General features: G+C 39.8%; 1 protein-coding gene across 4 annotated transcripts in view; it reads left to right on the top strand.

Moving 5' to 3' along the window:
• Nucleotides 1–22,671, top strand: part of RRAS2 (RAS related 2) — an 81,039-nt gene that overhangs the window by 42,127 nt on the left and 16,241 nt on the right. For all 4 annotated transcript variants that reach the window (XM_034932201.3, XM_008971452.4, XM_014346686.4 and 1 more), the window contains exons 2-4: nt 20,982–21,069; nt 21,977–22,079; nt 22,260–22,368. In XM_034932201.3, coding sequence (XP_034788092.1) covers nt 20,982–21,069; nt 21,977–22,079; nt 22,260–22,368 — 300 coding nt within the window. The remainder of the gene's footprint in view (nt 1–20,981; nt 21,070–21,976; nt 22,080–22,259; nt 22,369–22,671) is intronic.

The following is a 22,671-nucleotide window of genomic DNA, read 5'->3' as shown; positions in this document are numbered from 1 at the left end:
AGTAGAACCCAAAGTTTGGTGAATTACAATGTAACAATTTTCAGGATATCTTAATAAGTGTTAGTTGAAATGAGAGTTTCATTAGGACACTGTTTTTGGATTGTTTTGAAACAGGGTCTTATTCTGTCACCCAGGCTAAGTGCAGTGGTGCGATCATAGCTCACTGCAGCCTTGACCTCCTGGGCTTAAGCAATCCTCCTGCCTCAGCCTCCCAATTAGCTAGGACTACAGAGGTGTACCACCGTGCCTGGCTTTATTTATTTATTTAGTAAGTAGAGACAGGGTCTTGCTATGTTGCCTAGGCCAGTCTTGAACTCCTGGGCTCAAGCAATCTTCCTGCCTTAACCTCCCCAAGTTCTGGGATTATAGGCATGGATTGCTGTACCTGGCCTCATCAGGATACTTTTGCAGGGGGAGATGTAAAAACTATAAAAAGGAGGGCCTGGAAAATGCTAATATACGTAGTTAAATGCTATTCCTACTTTTCCCTCCTTTGTACCCCTTCTGTCTTTCTCTTTTGGTTGATTCTCTTCAGACTGATGCATACCTCACCAAGAAAGCATTGGTTTTAGCAGATGTGAGTGAAGTAAAAAGACTAAGAATTTTATATTTTTATTTATGACAGGCTATTTTTTGAGCATCTTTTGGATATTGCACTGTGCGATTGTCACTTTCCATTATGTAAATGAGGAAACAGTCAAATATGTTCAGAGACGTAAAATTTTAGTCCAAGATGGTGGAAGAAGGACCAAACTTCCTGTTACGGGTTTCTGATCTGGGCTTTCTGCTTTAAAATAATTCTCTTCTGAACTACGTTTTTTTTGTTCTTTTTATTAGTTTAAAATTAATATTTTTTAATAGCTCTGTGGTTTTGAGACTGAATTTTTACATTCTTATCACAGTAAATGTTTGCTTAAAAAGGTGGAGTTGATCTGGTCTCCCTTTATCTTGCCTCTGAGTACCCTAAAATGTGGATTTAATTTTAGTGCTAGAAACTGTTTAGTGGGTCTAGTTGTTTTCCTTAATTAAATTTAAGCTTTTACATGTGGGTGATTAGAAAAGTCTTATCCAGAACCTCAGTTGGCATTTCTTAGAAATGACTGCCATGTAGTTTTTTTTTAGTAGACTTTAAGAACTTTAGAGTTACAGAAAACCTGAGAAGATAGTATAGGAAGTTCCCATATATCTGTCACCTAGTTCCTCTATTGTTAACACGTATGGTACATTTGTTAGAATTAATGAACCAATGTGGATACATTATTATTAGCTAAAGTCTATACTTTATTCAGGTTTCCATAGTTTTTACCTAATGTCCTTTTTCTGATCCAGGATCCCATCAAGATAACACATTACATTTAGTTGTCATGCCTTCTTAGGCTCCTCTTGGCTGACTTTCCTTGTTTTTGATGACCCAACTATTTTGAAGAGTACTCATTAAGTATTTTGTAGAGTGCCCCTCTATTAGAATGTGTCTGGTGTTCTTCTCATGACAGGTGTAGGGTTATGGGTTTTGGGTAGGAAGACCACAGAGGTGAAGTACCGTTTTCATCACATTATTTCAAGAGTACATGCTGTCAGCGTGATTTGTAACTGTTGATGCTGACCCTGATCATCTGACTGAGGTAATGTTTGTCTGGTTTCTCTACTATGAAGTTGCTCCCTGCCCCAACCCTTTTCCATATTGTATTCTTTGGAAGGAAGTCATTATGTGCAGCTCACACTTACGGAATGAGGATGCTGTCTAATTTTGAATAAACATTTAAATAGTAGAGGCTTAGTTTAAAAATTTACCTGGAGTTAGTGAGACTTTTGCTTTTTATAACAAAAACCATGGCTATTTAAATGAAATATTAAAACATGTGCTTGCATTTGGCTGGGCATGGTGTCTCATGCCTGTAATCCCATCACTTTGGGAGGCTGAGGCGGGCGGATCACTTGAGGCCAAGAGTTTGAGACCAGCCTGGCCAACATGGTGAAACCTGGTCTACTAAAAATACAAAAAGTAGCCAGGCATAGTGGTGTGTGCCTGTAGTCCCAGCTACTCTGGAGGCTGAGGCAGGAGAATCACTTGAACCTGGAGGCGGAGGTTGCAGTGAGCCGAGATCGCACCACTGCACTCCAGCATGGGCGACAGAGTGAGACTCCATCTCAAAAAAACAAAAACTACAAAAAAACCATGTGCCTGCATTCAAAGATTTGGTTTGGCAATAATTTTCAAGCTATTTTTCATTCTCAGTATTTCAACATTTGCTATTACATGGCAGCTGTTAGATGTTCCTCTTTATTTTATGGCATCTAATTGATAATTGTTTTCTGAAAAAAATGTAATGGAAATGTGGAAGAACATTAGTCAAGAGCTCTTGAATAAAATTCGTTAATATTTTGTTCTGCATCTATTGCTTTTCTGCACTTCTTATTTCTGCATATATTATTTCTAAAATTGAGGATTTGGTTGATATGTAAATTATGATTAGAGACCAGAACAGTTTAGGACCCAAAATGATCAAGGGAAAGCACCTCGCTGGAAACCCCCATGACAATAAAACTCTCCTTGTAGTTCCCATTTGTATGTTTCAATTATAAGGCTTATATTAAAATTAGATCAGAATTTCCATCATAGACTCTCAATTTCATAGTTGTGTAAGTGCCATATAAACCTAATTGTAAACAAAGGCATTTAATGATGGACATTATTTGAACAATTTAAGATCAGGTTATTTAGCTCACAGGCTAGAAAATACATGTCTAGTTTCACATTTTAAATTTGAGAGATTGTGAAGATGGGCTTTGGTTCTAAAGGTGAATTTTATAATTTTTTCTAATGATTTTCCAGATTTTCTACAATGAAGATGTGTTGTTTTATAACATAATAAATTAAAAATACTTGTTAAATTCTTTTTTCTTTACTGATTGCTCTTGAGACTTACTGCATTGTAAACAAATGACTGTTTTAGATGTGTGTATTAATTTCCTAGGTCTGCTGTAACAAACCACCTCAAACTTGGTGGTATAAACAAGGGAAATTTATTTTTTCATAGGTCAGAACTCCAAAATCAAGTTGTTGTCGTGCTGGTTGATTCTGGAGTCTGAGGAAGAATCATTTCCATGCCTCTGTCCTGGCTTCTGGTGCTTATCAGCAGCCCTTTGTGCTCCTTGGCTTGCTTGTGGATGCATCCCTCCAATCTCTGCCTCTGCCTTCATGTGGCCTTCCTCTCTGGGTTATTTTCTGTGTTTTGCATCTCACCCTCCTTTCTCTTATAAGGACAACAGTGGTTGGATTTAGGTCCAGGGCCATCTCACCTTAATTATAACTGTAAAGACCCTGTTTCCAATTACGGTCATATTCATAGGTACCAGGCATTAGGAGTTGGATATATCTTTTTTGGATGCCACCATTCAAGCCACTACAGTGAGCAAGCCTCTTCCTGCATTTGCAAATAAGCACTATGAAAGTACTTTTACTAAATGGAATAATAGCTATAGAATCTGACCTATATTATATGCATATAAATGTGATTCAGAGTTACATGTTTACTTTCTTTTCATGTGGTTTACAATTGATGTGGCATTCTTTTACTATGAATTAGGCTGAGCACATACAGACAAACTATAATTTGTGTCTCTAAATGGTGTGAGCAGGGTCTTAAATTCTGTGAACATGTGCTGTTTAGCTCTTGACTTTTTTAACCTATGTACTTGGGTATTTTTATAAGATAAATGTTTATATATATAGTTCCTTTTGATATGAATCATGTTTGTCTCCACATAAAAGTTTAAAATTATCCCTAGCGACCTAGTCTGATTTAAATTTGTGTGCCATAAGAGATTTTATAAAAACTGAGAATTGCTGGTAGAATGAGGTTAAGTAATCAAAAGTAAGACTGGTTGTCCTTGGTGTGAATAGACAGCCACTTTCAGGGAAGTGTTGACCCGGCCTCCAGGCATGTGGTTTGGAGGGAATCTCTGGTTGAGAACATTTGCTGCTGCTTCTTTCCCATGTTGAGATGAACTTGATGAGGAATTTAGTTCTTCGTGTTATTAGGAAAGTAAAACAACAGTGATACAGGTGTAAGATTGCTTTTTTGAATTTTATTGTGCCATAGACCTGTATGTCTTCACTAAAACATAGCTCCACAAGTGCCAGAACTGGCTGGGTGCAGTGGCTCACACCTGTAATCCCAACACTTTGGGAGTCCTAGGTGGTAGGATTACTTGAGGCCAGGAGTTGATGACCAGCCTGGGGAATATAGTGAGACCTCATCTCTACAAAAAAAGAAAAAATTAGCCAGGCGTGGTGGCATGCACCTACAGTCCCAGCTACTCAGGAGGCTGAGGTGGGAGGAGCACTTGAGCCCAGGAGTTCAAGCCAGCAGTAAGCCGTGATCGGGCCACTGCACTTCAGTGTGGGCAACAGAGCAAGATTGTCTCTAAAAATAACAAAAAACAAACAAAAAACAAGTGCCTGAACTATGCTGGTTTTATTCTTATTCAGAACCATATCCTAGCTTGTAGGTATTAAGTACACAACAACTATTTGTCAAATGAATAGTATATCATAGATGCTCTTGAAATCTATGTGGCATTTCAAGACGTGTCTTATTCTTTTCAATGGCTGTTTGCTATGCTGTGATAGATATGCTGTAATTCATGTAACTAGTCCGTGTTCTCCCCTTAGGGATATTTAGGCTATTAAGAGTTTTTCAGGCCGGGCACAGTGGCTCACACCTGTAATCCCAGCACTTTGGAAGGCTGAGGTGGGTGGATCACTTGAGGTCAGGAGTTTGAGACCAGCCTGGCCAACATGGGGAAACCCCATCTCTACTAAAAATACAAAAATTAGCCAGGTGTGGTGGCAGGTGCCTGTAATCCCAGCTACTCAGCAGGCTGAAGCAGGAGAATTGCTTGAACCTGGGAGGCGGAGGTTGCAGTGAGCCGAGACTGAGCCATTGCGCTCCAGCCTGGGCAACAGAGTGAGACTCTATCTCAAGAAAAAAAAAAAAAAGTTTTTCACAGTAACAAAGCTACCATGACATATCTTGTTTGTGTGTGTATGTTTATGTAACTTTCGTAGTTTGCAGTGTTAATTTCCTTCATTCATGGCTATGTTCTTGTGAAACAAGCACATTTTAAAATATATTATTGAAATAATTTTCCAGTATAACTGACCTATATTTTCTTAAATACATTTAAAGTACTTTTATATTGCCAGGCGCAGTGGCTCGTGCCTGTAATCCCAACACTTTGGGAGGCTGAGGTGGGCGGATCACCCGAGATCAGGAGTTCAAGACCAGCCTGGCCAACATGGTGAAACCCTGTCTCTACTGAAAATACAAAAATTAGCTTGGCGTGTTGGCACGTGCCTGTAATCCCAGCTACTTGGGAGGCTGAGGCAGGAAAATTGCTTGAACCAGGGAGGCAGAGGTTGCAGTGAGCCGAGATTGCGCCACTGCACTCCAGCCTGGGCTGGAGAGACTGTCTCAAAATAAAATAAAGTACTTTTTTATTTTATTTTTATTTTTTAAAGACAGATTCTCGCTCTGTTGCCCAAGCTGGAGTGCAGTGGTCTGATGATGATAGCTCACTGTAGCCTGAAACTGCTGGGCTCAAGTGGTCCTCCTGCCTCAGCCTCCAGAGTAGCTGGATTATAGGTGTACCCCACCACACCGGGTTAATTTTTAAGTTATTTTTTATAGGTCTTGCTATGTTGCCTAGGCTGGTCTCAAACTCCTAGCTTCAAGCGATCCTCTCACCTTGACCCCCCAAAGTGTTGGCATTATAGGCATGAGCCACTGCTTCTGGCCTAAAATGCTTTTAAATTTGTTTCTCCTCGAATCAGTGAAAAATCCTTTGCCACAGAGTTTTGAAAAAAGTATCAGAAGCAGTGTGTATGCACACACTGTTTTGATTTCCTCTGTGGGATGGTTCTTGGCTAATCCCTTTGAAAGGAAGAATCAGAACCTGTCTGTCCATTGCATGCAAGGCTGGGAAGGAAAGCAGTAGCCACACAATAGGTTACAATTAGAACACTGAATAAGAAACAAGGAAGGATTCCTTCCATGCCTAAGAGAGATGCATAACCTTAGGGTGACCATATGTCTACTTGCCTAGGAAAGTACTGGTTTATGCCTGTTGTCCTGATGTAATTATTATTAGCATCCTCTTTGAGTCCCAGTTTATCAGTAACTTATATGGTCACCCTACTTAATCTTTCAGTTCTTTTTTTCCTTGTCTGTAGAGAGAGAGCAGTGCCTGGTATATAGTAAATGTCATGTAAGTGCTTGCTGTCACTGTTATTATGATTACTTGACCTATCAGCAACCCTTATCTTTCGCTCCTTCTTAAATTATTTTCTTCTCTTGGCCTCCTGGCTACCATTTTCTTTGTTCTCTTCCTACTTTTAGCTGCTCCTTCTCAGTTTCCTTGCCTAGATCTTTCTCATTTTCCTAACCTCCCAACAGTGAAGTACCCCAGGTCCCAGTCTCTGTTGTTTTCTCTGTCTGATTCGTCTTGTGACAATACCATATATCTCCTGACTCCCAAATTTGTCTTCAGCCCCACCTTCTCAGTGACTCCCAGACTCATTTCTGTAGGTGTCTAATAAGTGTCTTAACAGAACATGTACAAAACCACTCTGTATTCTTCCTCCATTCTCTACCCCACCAGCCTGTTGCAGCCCAATAAATGGTACCACCATTCTTACAGTTAATTAGGCAGAAAAACTTGGCATCATCTTTGAGTCTTTTCTGACAGACTCTATATCTACATCCAGTTTATCTGCAAATGCTATTGGCCCTCCTTTGGAAGTAAACACGGATCTGGCCACTTTACACCTCCACTCCAGTCACCTCCCTTCAAGCTGCAATTTTCTTTTCATGATTTATTGTAATAGCTTCTTAAGTAGTCTCTTTGATTTCACCCTTGACCTATAATCCAGTCTTCTGACTGCAGCCAGTATTACTTTTCATATGAAAGTCAGAACATTTTACTCATCTGCCTCAGACCCTGTAGTGGTTTTCATTTCACTTTGAATAAAATCTGAAGTCCTCACTGTGGCCTGCAAGTCTCCGCCTGCCTCCCTGTTAATTTTCTGAACTCATTAACCACTCTCTCATGTTTGTTGTTGTAGCTACACTGGCTGTCTTGCTGTTCTTCAGACATGTTACAGTACTCTCACCGCACTGCCTTTAACTTAATGTTCCCTCTGCCTGGAATGCTCTTCTAGATCACAGCATGGCTCACTCCTTCAGTTGATCCAGGATTCCCTTCTCCAGTGTCACATTGTGCGTGGAGCCTTCTCTGGCTATCTTATGCAGTATCATATCCTCCCCTCCAACTCCTGCTGTTGCCAGCCCCCTTCATTTTTCTTCAGAGTTCGAATCACCTCTGATGTATTATGTTTGCTTATTTATTGATGGTCAATACTTCAAGAAACTGCCAGCCCTCTAAGAGCCTGGGATTAGATCCTCAGCTCCTGACACAATGCTTGGCACATTATAGGTGTTCAGTTAGTATTTGTAGATTAAGTGGGGTGGTGAGTGAACCTAGGGAAGATTCTTGTGGCAGTTTTAGCAGTTTAGTAATAGAACATGTGCTGTGGAAATCACCCCCTTTAATTCTAGTTTTGCTTCTACAGACCATTCTCTGTTCTAGAAGAGGTGAGAAATGAAATTGGGGTTTAGGATATTGGTAGGTAACGGGATAGAGGGGAGAGGAAGTGAAAATGGAAGTAACAGTCTAGACTCTGGGAAGCAAAAGTTACAACTAGAAGTGAGTTGGTTACCTACCTGTTTATGGGGCACCCTTCCATTTCTAAGTTTGGAAAGGAAAAGAGCCAATTTTTGAATGCTCAGTTTTAGTTAAGCAGTGTACTGAGTACTTAACAATATCATTTAATCTTCACAATAGCCCTTTCAAGTAAGAATCATTATGATCATCTTTTAGGTGAGGAAATTGAGACTTAAGAGATTAAATAACCTTCCCAAGATGATACAGCAATTAAGCGGGGTATGTGGGTCTGACTGCCTCTAAAATACATGCTCTTTACTTCATAGCACCTGAAGGGGGAGTCTGTGTGCAGTAGTTCACATTTCATGTGGAGCTGTAAAGTACAGAAAATGTTCACGTTTTACTCCTTGTAAAAAACTCTTGAAAGTATCTCTCAGCTTTGCAAGTAATTAAATTTGGTGTCAGTGAGGAGTGACTTACTGCAAATCCTACAGCTATAAAGTAGCAGAGGTAGGGCTTCAAGCAAATCTTCCTCTTTTAAAATCTGATATTTTGCTGTATTCCACAAATTTAAAACAAGGAAGTCCTCGATAACACCTATAAATTATATTTGGCATATTGTAGGAGCTAAACGTGTCATAATAAAATTATATAGCTGGAAAGAGTCTTAAAGAGGTCATGAAGGGCAAACCCTTCATTTATAGCTGAGAGCCAGGAAAGAGGTTTAAGAGATTTACTCATCTAGGAGCACTGAGCTAGTTGTTTGTATAGCTGGGACTAGAATCTAGCTTTTATTACTAAAGAGTTTATGTTTAATCTGTCTAGGTCTTTCAGAACTCTTGGGTTCCTTCTTTCATTCATGTATTTCAAATTTGAAAGCTACAAGAATTGTTTTCCTTCCATCCATATCTCCTAGCAACCCAGTTAAACCCACAGGTAAAGTTAATCAGTTTCTTGCGTATCTTTCCAGAGATATTTTGTGCACATAAAGCAACTACATAAGCTGTGGGTATTTAACAACATATCTTGCAGATTGCTGTATATTAATGCATGAAGTCATTCCTTTTTTTAATGGTTATATTCATATTGAATGAACCTTTCGTAATTTAACCAGGCATTTGCTGAATGACATTGTCCTTGCTGAAGCACATTGTGTTTCCAGTCTTTTAAGGACATTTCACTATGAACAACCTTGTACATATCATTTCTTATATGTGCAGACCTATCGGCAGGATAAGTTTCTGGAATTGAAATTGCTGGATCAAACAGTATCTTTGTGTATTTAAAAAAAAATGACCTACTTACACCTTTACTCGTAACTTACAAATGGGGCGTTTCCATTTTTAATGAAACGACTTTACTTTTCTATTTGGCAGTAGCAGTTTATAATTTAAAAAAATAATGAATCACTTATTTTAAGGGGTACCAGGATTTTTTTTTAAACTGTCGCAGGCTATGTGCTATGTTAGTATGGCAGGTTAAAGAAAGTATAATGGAAGGAGTATTGCATTGGAGTTAGACCTGATTGGAATCCCAGTTCCACTTTGTGACCTTTGGCAGGTTATTTAACTGCTGAGCCTCAATGGTCTCATCTGTAAAATGGTGGGCGCCTGTTATCCCAGCTTCTCGGGAGGCTGAGGCAGGAGAATCACTTGAACCAGGGAGACAGAGGTTGCAGTGAGCCGAGATTGCACCACTGCTCTCCAGCCTGGGCGACAAAATGAGATATTCTGTCTCAAAAACTAGCCTTACCAATATGGTTGTCTAGAACTATTGTATTTCATCACATTTCCCCCCGTACATTTTAGTATATCTGAAATTGAGATGCTTCATAGTCAAAGGCATGTCATGAGTGTATTGGTAGCAGTTTTTTTTCCCGCTTCCTTTTTCTGCTTTTTTTTTGTTGTTGTTGTGTTTTTTTTTTTTTTTTTTTTGGTTTGGGGGAGGGGGCAGGGTCTCCTCTGTTACCCAGGCTGGAGTGCAGTGGCACAATCACGGCTCACTGCAGCCTTGACTTCCCGAGCTCCCATGATCCTCCCACTTCAACTTCCCACATAGCTAGGACCACAGGCATGTGCCATCATGCCCTGCTAATTTTTGTATTTTGGGTAGACACTGGGTTTCACCATGTTTCCCAGGCTGGTCTTGAACTCCTGACCTCAAGTGATCCACCCACCTTGGCCTTCCAAAGTACTAGGATTATAAGCGTGAGCCACTGCGCCCGGCCTTTTTTTTTTTATCTTGGCACATAAAATAATGATGGTCTTACAATCAGTGTCATCTTAGATTTGATGAAAAAGGGTAAATTCACATACTGGGACAAGTGAACTATGCTAGGGCATGGTATAGGCTGAAGCTCAGTGTGATAGGAAAAGCTCAGGGTAGGGAATGGGGTGTTAGAGGGATAGTTACAGTGAGGGAAGTTTCATTCTAGATCAGCAGTCAGCCCAGTGGAACAGCCACCTAGTGGGAGGCTAGTACAACTGATTGATGGCTCAGGAGCAGGTATTACCCAAAATCCTGGGTATGTGGAATTGGAATTGTGGAGAGTTGTTGGTGGGTAATAAGACTTCGCCCCGCAGTTGAGATTTAGGAACTATGTACTCACTTATGGCAGGAAGGCTTTATAAGAAGGGGACTATGAGAGAAAATATTTGCAAATCATCTGGGCACAGTGATGCATGCCTGTAGTCCCAGCTACTCAGGAGGCTGAGATGGCAGGATCCCTTAAGCCTAGGAGTTCGACACCAGCCTGGACAACATAGTGGGATCCCATCTCTATAAATGAAGGAATGAATGAAAACCATTGAAAAAATATTTGTAAATCATATTTCTGATAAGGGATTTATATCCAGAATATAGTACTCTTACATTCAATGATAAGATAAAATTTAATAAGGGACAACGATTTGAGTAGCCATTTCTGCAAAGAAGATATACAAATGGCCAATAAGCACACAAAAAGGTACTCAACATCCCACTAGGGAAATGCACATTAAAACTGCAGTGAGAGACTATTTTACATCCGTAGGGTGTCTGTTGTAAAAAAAAAAATTCTTTTTTTGTTGGCAGGGGCGGCGGTGGGGGATAGGATCTCACTCTGTAGCCCAGATTGGAATGCAGTGGTGCAGTCGCAGCTCACTGCACCCTCTAACTCCTGGGCTCAAGTGATCCTCCTACCTCAGCCTCTCACATAGCTGGGACTACAGTTACGCACCACCACATCTGACTAATTTTTAAATATTTTGTAGAGATGGGGGTCTCACTGTGTTGCCCAGCTGGTCTCGAATTCCTGGGCTCAAGTGATCCTCTTGCCTTAGCCTTCCAAAGTATTGGGATTACAGGTGTGAGCCATTGCGCACGGCCAAGACTGAGTTTAATAACAGGTCTAGGTGAGGATATTGAAAAATTGGAACCCCCAAACACTGCTAGTGGGAATGTGTCTGTGGGTTTTAATTTGGGAATTCAAGGAATATCTCTTGAGGGTTTTAATTTGAGGACAGTGGGAAGAGAGATACAGTGTTTTTGTACTTCGAATGTTTTCAGAAGAAGGCTAAACCCAGGGAAGGCTATTGGAGTGGGGGAGTTAGGTCAGGCTGAGAAGGCTGGGGTATACAAGTGGTACCCCAAAGACAAGCTTTCCCTCTATACAAGTTTTGTTTAGGCCTGGCTCTGTCCTCTGGAAAAGGAAAAGAAATTCTCTTCCCATTTCTTCTTAGGAAAAATTACCCTGCTCCGGAGGTTGGATCTTGGGGCTGATACTGGCAGGGCCATATCCAGTAGTAGCTTTTGTGGTTTGGCCTCCGAATATACCTGCAATTTAGGAAAAAACTCCAAATAACTTATAAACAGACTTTTGTGATAGAACCAGTTTGTAAGCTGACTTTGTACTGTACTTTCTGCTGGCACATACCAGGCCCATTCATTTGCAACTAAATACTATATGTGAGGTAATACATATATATTAGCTGAAAATGTATGGAAGGCAAATGAAGGCACATGGTTGCTTTAGGCAGTCTGAGACAATTGGCAACACTGAAGACCTCACTAAATTTTGTTAAAAAGGAACTAAAAGGATTACTGGATTTAGTGTAGCTTGTATTATTCTGCATTAGAGTTCTGGGGATTAAATTATAGACATATATAATTGTACATGTTAGATTAAATGAAATACTAATTTCAGTCAAAAACTGTACTTCAGTGAAGGAATATCAAGCATATTGGAAACATTTGACAAAAAAAATAAGGGAGGATGTTGCAGGGAACAAAGGTTCTCTGTGACATGACAGCTGCTGCTAAAAAGTGACACAAGGAGGAGCCCAGCTCTGGCTCACAGCTGCCTGAAGTTGCTGCAGTCTTCTCTAGTGTTACCAGAGGAATTTGCTCTGCTCTTGTTTTAGAAAATGGAGGCTACCAATGGCTAACTAGGTCCTTATTATGCTTGGGGAAATTAATTCTTCTTTCCCCACTGCAGTCCTCCCCTACTTTGAGATCTGTGTGCAAGTATATTACTTAGCTTCAGGAAAGTTTTAAAAACCTTGAGCATGTAAATCGAGTTTTATATGTCCTGGGACATACATATAACACAATTTTAACTGGAACTCTAATTCATTTTAGCTTCTTTTGAAACCCAAAAGACAGAATAAAACAGTAGGTGCCAAGTTATCTTCATATTCCAAGAACTTGCATAGTGGGTAGCCTTAAACTGGTTTTGCACATGTAGCCCATACCTACCTCTAGGGAATAAAAGTGTTGAGATTATTAAGGGTTCTAAGACAATGTTTTTGGAAAGAGCTATTAGTATGTTGTATGTTCGGTGTCCTTTCCTGCTTCCACACGTAGTGGAGGAGAGGAGAAAGATGCTTCTCCTTAAGCCCCTTTCATTTAAGCCAAATGATGAGGGAGGCTCCAATGGAGTCATTCTGAGAATTTGACATGTATCCCCTCAAGTTTGGGGAATGAAAGGTTTAGTATACAAATCTATGGATCAGTAGCCCTGAGGCAGCAGAGCACAGAGAGGGCTGTATGTTAGCACTTTGTACTTAGAAAGACGTTAGTGTTTCCTTAGGCTGCTGGGTGAAACCAGCTTAAAGCCATCTAGAAAGGGACACTGTGCTCGGCCACCTAGAAGGTGACATGAACCAGGAGGGAGGTACCCATGGAAACCCCAGAGATGGAGGGTTGGAGTTGTAAATGGCCAGGTCTCACTTAAGTTCTGGGAATTGAGTATGGAGGGCCCTCATGAAAAAGTTGGTATGAACATCACACTTAATTGGTGTGGCCTTTTGACACCCCCATAGCTTTTCCCACTGCTTCAGTTCCCACTCTGAAGGAGCCAGAGACAGCCTTGTTGTGGGTAGAAGAGATGCAGAGCAGGGAGAGAGAGATGATGACAGGACCCCTCACATCCCCCAGCCCAACTAGACTTCTCAGCTCCACCAATGAAGGGGAGAAGCTTTAATTTAGATGAGTATTGATTACTGCAGTTAAGACAGTTATTGAAACTATGGTGTTCTTGGGGCTGAAGGATATTTAAACTTTCCCCCCTTTTTGTGGAGATGGGGGTCTCTCTATGTCGCTGAGGCTGGTCTCAAACTCCTGGGCTCAAGCAATCCTCCTGCCTCTGCCTCCCAGAGGGCTGGGATTACAGGCATGAACCGTTGTGTTTGGCCTAAATATATTTATAGTCAAAGAATGATTTTAAAAAATTATGAGACTTGCCTTAGATTTCATTCAGGAACAAGGAAAAACTTTCCCACAGAGGGGCTTGGAGGGAAAGTTTTATGCTTATACCCATTGAGTTTAACTCAGTGTATCAGTTATTCATACATTCACTTAGACACATACATGAAAGGATAAGCAATTGTAAAAGGAAATTGTAAGTAGCAATTATATAGTATACATTAAGCTTGGTATATGTATTTTCCAAATCACAACTTATTACTAATAAGACAGAAGTTGAGAAAAATCCAAACTGTTGTCACTTTAAGGGTAAGAGAATATTGAGATTGTTTTCTGGTTGGAGTGTTGAAAGCATTGCAAAGAAAGCAAGATGTGATTTGGGCTTTATCAGCTTAATTTATTAAGGGCCTACTGTGTGTCATCTGTTGGGCTTTGTACTCTACATAGACATAGAGTATTTTTAACTTTTCACAACAATCCTGCAAAGTTGGTGTGATTTTCATTTCATAGACAAGGAAACTGAGGTTCAAACAGGTTAAGTGAGCTGCTCTAGTTTCCCACAGCTGGCAAACTGATAGAACTGTGTCCGGGTCTATTTGACTTACATCTCAGACTCCCTCAATTCTGCTGCCTCCCTAGGCAGCCCCACACACCAGAGATACAGTGGTGGGACTAGGGACAGGATAGCTTCAGCCAGCGCTTCTGTCCTGGAAGAGGAGAATGGAGGCTACGTAGCAGTCACTGGGGACCTGTGGCCCTTATTAGATCCCGAGGGGCAACTTTGTGAGCTTCCCCCTACTCCCTGGGAGTGGGAGCAGCTCCCTGGGAAGTTTTTCCTTTTCTCTTACAACTTCTTTGCTGCCACATCTGAAGTGGGCATTGGAATATGCCTTCCCTAAACTAGCTGTTCTTGCCCTTTTCTGTTGAGGAAATGGAGTTAGAGATGTGTTAGTTTACCCAAGGACTCAAACAGCTAGCAAGTAGGATGGCTTCTGGATTTGGAATTCAGGCTCTCTGACTCCAGAGCCCTTGTGTTTTCTTCTCATCATGTTGTCTCCAGTAAAGATATAAATGCATCTATTAATAGGAAGCAAGTTAATGAAATCTCATTTTGGTTTATCATAATTTAAAAAACATAGTACGTGTTTTATGGATAGAAGTAATAATAGGGAAATGCTGTCTTAAACTGGAAGGGAGCAGAGAATCACAGAATTTTGCTTCTAGAATGTTTCATGACCTGATATCTGTGTGTAGTGTGGGGGTAAGGGGTGAGCTGAGCAGGAGCTCAAGAAGGAGAAGAAAAGAAAGAAAATTTGTTAGTCTTGGTTTTTGTTGTGTGTGTGTGTGTGTGTGTGTGTGTGTCACATTTACTCCTTGTTTTATGGGCCAATAAGGGAATGAGAAATTTGAGATTTTATGAATTTTATTTATTTATTTTAATTTTTGAAACAGTCTCGCTCTGTTGCCCAGGCTGGAGTGCAGTGGCATGATCTTGGCTTACTGCAACCTCTGCCACCTGGGTTCAAGCGATTCTCCTGCCTCACTCAGCCTCCTGAATAGCTGGGACTACAGGTGCCCGCTATCACGCCCAGCTAATTTTTGTATTTTTAGTAGACACGGGGTTTCACCATGTTGGCCAGGCTGGTCTCAAACTCCTGACCTCAGGTGATCCACTTGCCTCGGCCTCCCAAAGTGCTGGGATTATAGGCCTGAGCCACCATGCCCGGCCTATGGATATGTCACTTTCAATGGGATCAGTGGAAGCAGGAATGGAAGATGAGTGTGAGTGTGTTTTACTTTCAGAGAGGCAGATTAGCAAAGTTATTTGATGTTTAAGCACTAAGCAGGTCACTTTACTTCTCTGACAAAGTCCCTGCCCTCATGGAGTTTCTTTCTAGTTCGGTCGGGGAAGAAATGGACAATAAAAGTAAAAAATAAAAGACAAAGTAGATAAGATATATGTGGTGTTGAGAGAAAAGGAGGAAGGGAGAAAAGAGGGAGGGGGAAAAGAGAAAAAAACCTGGAAAATATTCTGAGCAAGAAAAAATATCAGCCTTCTACATGATGTAGTCTTGAGTAGAATGAGGTGAAAGCTCAGGGTTAAAAAAGGATCACTGTCTTTTTCCTTATGTGCTACCACCAGATTTAGAAAAAATTAATTTTAATATGAAAACTGTCAAATATATACGAAAGTCCAGAGAACCTACAACCATATACACGTTGCCCAGATTCAGTATTTTTCAGGGTTTTCCTACACTTGTTTATCTGTTTCCGTTCTCTCCTTTCCTTTTCCCTTCCCCTTTCTATTCCCTATGGTTTTAGAGAACTCCTACGACTTTCCTGAGAATGATGCTGTGCTCAGAACTGCCCTCCATTTGTTTACAACTCCCCAGTGGTACCTTAGAGCTAGCCTATCCTTTTTCTATGCAAGGGTGGTAGACTTAACCAATGTGCTGGATTCACTGAGTTTCCTAGAATTTCCAGTAAATTACCAGTCCCAGTGTGTAGACCAGGCACCACTCTGTGGCAGTGTTTGGGAACTACACTTTCACCAATAGCTTGGTGTCAGAAGAGAGTGAGTTGTCGCTCCTTACCACTGAAGGCGGAAGGGCAACTCATCCCTTTTTCTCTCCTTCCTTCTTCTTTTCCTCCTTAACGTGGCTTCTTTGAATGGGGAGATACTGAGTTGGCAGTTCTCCTTAGGAGGCCAGCCCGAGCTCCTGTTATGCAATCTAGTGGCATGTAAGCAGGATTATCCTGCTTATCCCAGCATAATATTATACTTTGGCATTATTAGGGGCTTCTGACAAACTTACCCAGATCAATTTTTTTTGAGGCGGGGGTGGAAACAGGGTCTTGCTTTGTTGCTCAGGCTGGAGTGCAGTGGTGCCATCATGGCTCACTGCAGCCTCATCCTTCTGGGCTCAAGCAATCTCCCGACTTCAGTCTCCTACCTCAGCCTCCTGAGTAGCTGGGACTATAGGCGCGTGCCACCATGCCTGGCTAATTTATTTTTTGTAGAGATGGGGGTTGCCCAGGCTTGCCAGACCAGATTTTATCTCTGTCTGAATGTGATAGCTTCCCTAATCCTAAATGTTTCTCCACATCTCCTGACAACGTTAAAGAAACTGAAGTTCATTTGCCCTTCCATACTACTGGGAAGGCATGCTGCCCTTTGAATGGGGGGTATTCCCTGTCTTTTGACTAGGATTCTTCTGCACACATCCTTTCATGTCTATCAGGAAGCATGTGCTCTCTCCATCCTCCACCCTTCCTTTCCCCTCAGTGTACTCTCTTGAGCCCTTGGGTCCACCCTCCTTCCCTATCCTTGCCTGAACCTTTACTGTCTAGCTCAGTGCAATACTGTGCTTGCTTTTTTTTCCTCTTTTTTTCTCTTTCTGCTACAGAACATCCTTTCTGGGCTGTGGTTGGTAACTTTTTATAACTTCAGGAGAGAGACTGTTTTCTTTTCTGGCAAATTGCTGAGGCTGTGTTGATAAGTGAACACATACATAGTTCTGTACATAACTGTAGTATTAACTGTCTAACTTCTCTTGCCTTCTGAACAAGCATGGTATTGGCACTTCATGCTGTTTGTTTTTTGGCTTGGGTATAGACTTAAAATGCCCGAATCCTTCTCTTGCCCCCAGTAATACCTCAACTACTGATGGTTGTATAAAAGGCACTGGACTCTGAAGATAGAGACCTTGTCTTTATGGAGTATCTTTATGGAGTACTTAGTAGGTGCTTCATACATGATCACTGAACAAATGAGTGAGTGAAATCAAGAGAGCAAGGACAATTGGCTGAAGGGTTTCAAGTAGTGGGAATGAGGCTTTGCATGGTGAACAACACAGATCAAACTGGATGGCTTTGCATACTACATAAAACCTGGAGGGCTTTGCATAGTATGGAAAGAAACTACGGAATCCTATAAGCAGCAGGGAGCCATTTAATTTATATGTTCTCTAGAGGTATAATTCATATATGTACAAAAAAATGTACAGATCTTAAATGTACAGCCTGATGGGTTTTTACTTATGTAAATTAACTGTGTAGTTGCTGCTCAGATCCAGAGACTATTTCCAGAACCCCAGCTTTCATCTTGATTCACAACGTTTGGATACCAAGTCCCAGAGGTCATGTGGTTGGTCTGAAGTGTAACTAGGACTGGAATTATTACAGCTACTCCTGAGCTTAGCAAATCTTTATACTTGAGTAAAAAACACTAATTCAGACCATTTAACTGCATGACAAAAATAATATTATTATGGTTGACATTTATTAATCAGCATGCCTTGGCACTTCATATGCATTATTTCATTTTACCTGCTTCACAGGATTTTGTTCCTATCTCTGTTTTACAGATGCTGAAGATTAGACATGTAAAGTGCTTTGCCTTAGGTCCCACAGCTAGGGAATAGCAGAGTTAGAATTAAACCCAGGACACTTCATCACTGGGACTGATTACTTATTGGTGATCTGTTGCCTCAAATATCTGGTACCCAAGTTTAACAAAAATGTTGCCTTTTTGGTGAGAGGTGATGCTTGTATTTGTTACCTGCACACAGAGAATGCTCTTAGGGATATTCTGACCTATGGCTTCTTAGAATTTTGAGAGGGAAAGAGGTTTTTGATTCTATGATAGGCAGTTCCCAGAGTGATGTTTCGTTGGAGGAGGAATCTTTCAATGTGGATGGCTCTTTACAATTTACATGTAGCCAGTAGATGATGGTCTCTGTAGACAAAGTATGAAGACAGGACACAGCAAAGATTGGGTGTGAACCTAAATATCCAAAAATCCCAACAATTAATTTGTCTTAAAAATTAATATGAGTGGAAATAAATGCATGTAGCAGTATGGCAAAATTCTTGTAATACTAAGATTGTGTTTCGAGAGTTAAGACATCCAAAGAAATGTCCATAGCGAGTAGAGGTAAAACAGTTTATTATACTGGACTTCAAAGTTGCAACAATCTTTTATATAACAATCAAACCAACAGTCTTTTGTGCATGTTAATATCTTAATCTCACAATGCCAAGAACTGTCACATTTAAAGAATTCTAGCTATTGTGCATAGCTTGGCATTTGTAAAAAATGTATTTAACATTTGTTTATTATATTTTAGGCCAAATCAGTAGGGACAGTGTAGCACTTTTGGGCATCAGCTGGGAGTAGTCAGTGAAATTCAGGTTTTACAAGATATAAAAGCATGGCATATGGGGAAACATGTTTCAAGAAATGAATCTTAAAAAGTACAGCGCATGCTTTATCCAATTTGCTTGTGAAAGACTGCTGATTCCTGTTGTTTAAAATAGTGGGTGTAGAGAATACTGTTGCCAGTAAAATTTATTTACTTTTTGAAGTGGCATGGGTGCCAAAAAGTAAGTTCATGATTGTTTTGATACCTGCTTTTTTTTTTTTTTTTAAGGCTAGTTAAGTGAATTGATACCTGTTTGTTTTTAAATGGTGATGGAGTAGTGGAGGAGATGGCTTCCTACTAAAAGTTACTGCTGTTGGTAAACATTTCTTTTACAGACTTTGTTCAATAAATCATGCATTGAAATGAAACATCAAAAAACAAATAGGAGTATAGATATGGAATTCTGTGATTAAAGTTAAACATTTTAATTTTAATTAAAAAAAATTTTTTTTAAGAGACAGGGTGTTATTCTGTCTTCCAGGCTGGAGCGCAGTGTGGCATGATCATACCTCACTGTAACCTCGAACTCCTGGGCTCAAGCAGTTCTTCTGTCTCAGCCTCCGGAGTAACTAGGACTACAGGTGTACACCACCACATCTGGCTAAGTCTTAAATTTTTCGTAGAGATGCGGTCTCACCTTGTTGCCCAGGCTAGTCTGGAACTCCTGGGCTCAAGTAATTTTCATAAAGTGTTAGGATTACAGGCATGAGCCACCATGCCTGGCTTTAAAGTTATTCTTAAGACTTAAATAAAATGTGGAAAGTGTCCTTCAAAAAAAATATGTAAACTCGTGGTATCAGGCAGATTAATATATCTCCTCCCAAAACCAGGGGATTCTTTTCTGTCCTCTTCAAGAGTGCTTGTTTCTGAGTAGCTCTCTGGTGTTTGCATAGGTCACCACAAATGTTGGGTCCCAAGAGCCAGGAACCCTTGCCTGAAGAAGGCTAAATACTCTTGATGCTGGTTCCTAGCATTAAGCTGTCTCCTTCCAAATCATTCCTTCAGATTTTGTAATGAGCCAGTGGGAAAATGGGCTTTGAGGAAGTCAGTCCAAAGTAGATCAAAGGAGATACTCAAAACAAAAGGAGGATGATGTTGGTGTCCTGGTTAGTGCCCTTCTGTAAGAAGAGGGAAACGCACTCTCTCAGATTATTGTTGTTTTCTTTTTTAAACCTTTTTCTTTTTTGGAGACAGGGTCTCATCCTGTCACCAAGGCTAGAGTGCAGAGTGGTATGATCATGGCTCACTGCAGCCTTGACCTTCTGGGCTCAGGTGATCCTTTCACCTCAGCCTCTTGAGTAGCTGATTTTTTAAAACCCTTTTAAATAAAACTGAAATGTAGGCTGAGATTCTTCCCTTCTTACTTGGATACTTTAACTGTCCCCCCCCTTTTTTTTATGGTAATGACTTCAGTAGTTGGGAGGGTTTGATCAAAGAAGAGAGGAATAGAATTTAAGATAAAAAAACAACAAAAGATGTCAGTGAAAGAGTAAGTTTGAGGTTCCTACTAATGAAAAAATTTCAAAATGATATTTTCTTATAGTACATAAGGCAGTTGAAAGGGGAATAAGACAAAGTGTGAGAAAAGAAAGGTATAAGATGAAATGTTCCAGGCCTCTTTGTGTTGTCTCCATTTTTTCCAGCTACTTGACTTCTTAGGACTGATGATTATAATCAGGTTGCTAATTCAAATAGGTCTGAATTATAACTTACTGTGTTTTCTAATTTTTCTAGAGTTTGAGATCTAGATTCTTAACCTTAAATAATTATGAAAAAAGTTGTAGATCTTTTACACTCTTGCATATTTCAGATATGAAAATTTAGAGATACCTAGTACCTTTTCTTCACGTGAAGGTGCTCATAAGAACATTTGGTGGGGAATTGTCATAGAGGGTAAACCCTAGTACAGTGAAAATGTTTTGATTAGTTCTGGGTAAGTGGAATTTGTTAAGCGAAGTTACATTGGTACATTGGTACATTGGTAGGCAGGTAATCATACATTTTATTTTATTTTTTATTCTATTTATTTTATTTATTTTTATTTTTGAGACAGGGTCTTGTCCTGTCTCCCAGGCTGGAGTACAGTGGCACAATCATGGTTCATTGCAGCCCCAACCACCTGGGCTCAAGTGATCCTCCCACATCAGCCTCCCAAGTAACAGAGACCACAGGTACACACCACGTCAGCTAATTTTTTAATTTTTTAATTTTTTTTTAAGAGATAAGAGTCTTGCTGTGTTACCCAGGCTGGTCTCAAACTCCTGGCCTCAAGTGATCCTTCTCCCTCGGCCTCCCAGAGCATAGGATTACAGGTGTGAGCTACCATGCCTGGCCATGAATTTTGAAATAAAGTTTCTTCTTTTCTTGCAGTCCTATTTTGTAACGGATTATGATCCAACCATTGAAGATTCTTACACAAAGCAGTGTGTGATAGATGACAGAGCAGCCCGGCTAGATAGTAAGTAAACTTCCTTTGTTTGATAATTTGCATATCATATTTTTAAAAAAAGTAAGCGCTGATGTTTTGCTATGTTAAATAATGTATTTGAAATATTAGATGATCTGGAATATTAGCCCATGTCATTTGTAAGTTTTGATTGAAGAGTCTGCGTAATGGGTAATTTAAATATTCCTCAATAAATGAAAAGTAAAACGATATTTGTATTGATCTTGTTCTAGTGAAACTGGTCTCATTGCAGTTTGCTGAAGTTGATTTTATTGGGACAACTGGAAAAAACCTGTCAGGTCTCAACTCTTCTTACCTTTTGGCAAAGGTTAAAATGGATGAAGTGAATATAGAAAAAGTTTGATACTGTTACTTAGAATTTATAGCACAGAGACTTTAGCAAATACTGTTTTGTGTCTAAACATCCCCCCTCTCCACAAAGAAAGCCCTATTCTTCTAATATGTATGATTCTTTTATTTACAGAGATCAAAAATTACATTAGCACCTGCACTAAGTATGGTATTGGGGGATAGTGGTTATAACTCAGATTTCTTTCTTGAATTTACAGGTATCTTTTTCAGTTTTTTCCATGGAGGGGATAAAACATTCAAGTGATTTTAGAGGTTACCTGACTCCATCTGATTAAATGTGTTTGATATTTTTAAGCTTCTAATTAGTATGCTAATATATTCTAACCACAAAGTCGACCCATACTGATGAAGATAAACTCTGTAACTGTCTGCCATTAGAATATATTTGCCTTTAGTATTAAGAATAAAGTACTAAGAAAGGAATGCCATTTCTGTATTATACCAAGTATGAGGCTCTCTAGAGGACTCACATTAATTGGTCTTGCCCTTGTGGGGAAGCAGTTTATAAAAAACAGAAGTATAATTACATTTGTTGTTTTTTCTTTAGTTTTGGATACAGCAGGACAAGAAGAGTTTGGAGCCATGAGAGAACAGTATATGAGGACTGGCGAGGGCTTCCTGTTGGTCTTTTCAGTCACAGATAGAGGCAGGTTTGTACCATATTAGAATGTAGATCCACTGTTCTTGTCAAGATCACTAGACTTTATTGAGTTTGGACTTCTTGTTTTTATAGAAAAAGGAAAAATAAAGTACTAAATGGGGCATGAGACTTGCTGAATTCTGATACTTGACCAAATTGATTAATTTGTTTTTGATTTTTTTTTTTTAAGTTTTGAAGAAATCTATAAGTTTCAAAGACAGATTCTCAGAGTAAAGGATCGTGATGAGTTCCCAATGATTTTAATTGGTAATAAAGCAGATCTGGATCATCAAAGACAGGTGAGAAGGAATTTCACTGTTGGGAAACCAATTGTTTATAATCATGTGAGTGAACTGATAGATTTAAGGAAATAATTGAAAGTCTAGTAAAAAAAAAAAAATACTGTGCTCCATGCCACTTAAGTGTTTATAGCTGAGTCTGGCACACTGTATTTACAGAAGTCACAGCGGGTGAAAAATAAAAAGGAAGTAGATTTGGGGAAATTAAAATTTCTTATTTTCAAATAGTTTTTCATAAAATTTTATAAGACTTTATAAGCCTGCAAGTGTTTAAACTAGCTTTATTCGCATGTAATAATTTCT

The sequence above is a fragment of the Pan paniscus genome, chromosome 9 (genome assembly GCF_029289425.2).
Source record: "Pan paniscus chromosome 9, NHGRI_mPanPan1-v2.0_pri, whole genome shotgun sequence".
In the NCBI taxonomy this organism is placed as follows: domain Eukaryota; kingdom Metazoa; phylum Chordata; class Mammalia; order Primates; family Hominidae; genus Pan; species Pan paniscus.
The sequence above is the reverse complement of the archived record's forward strand: the minus strand, read 5'-3'. Positions and strand labels throughout refer to the sequence as shown.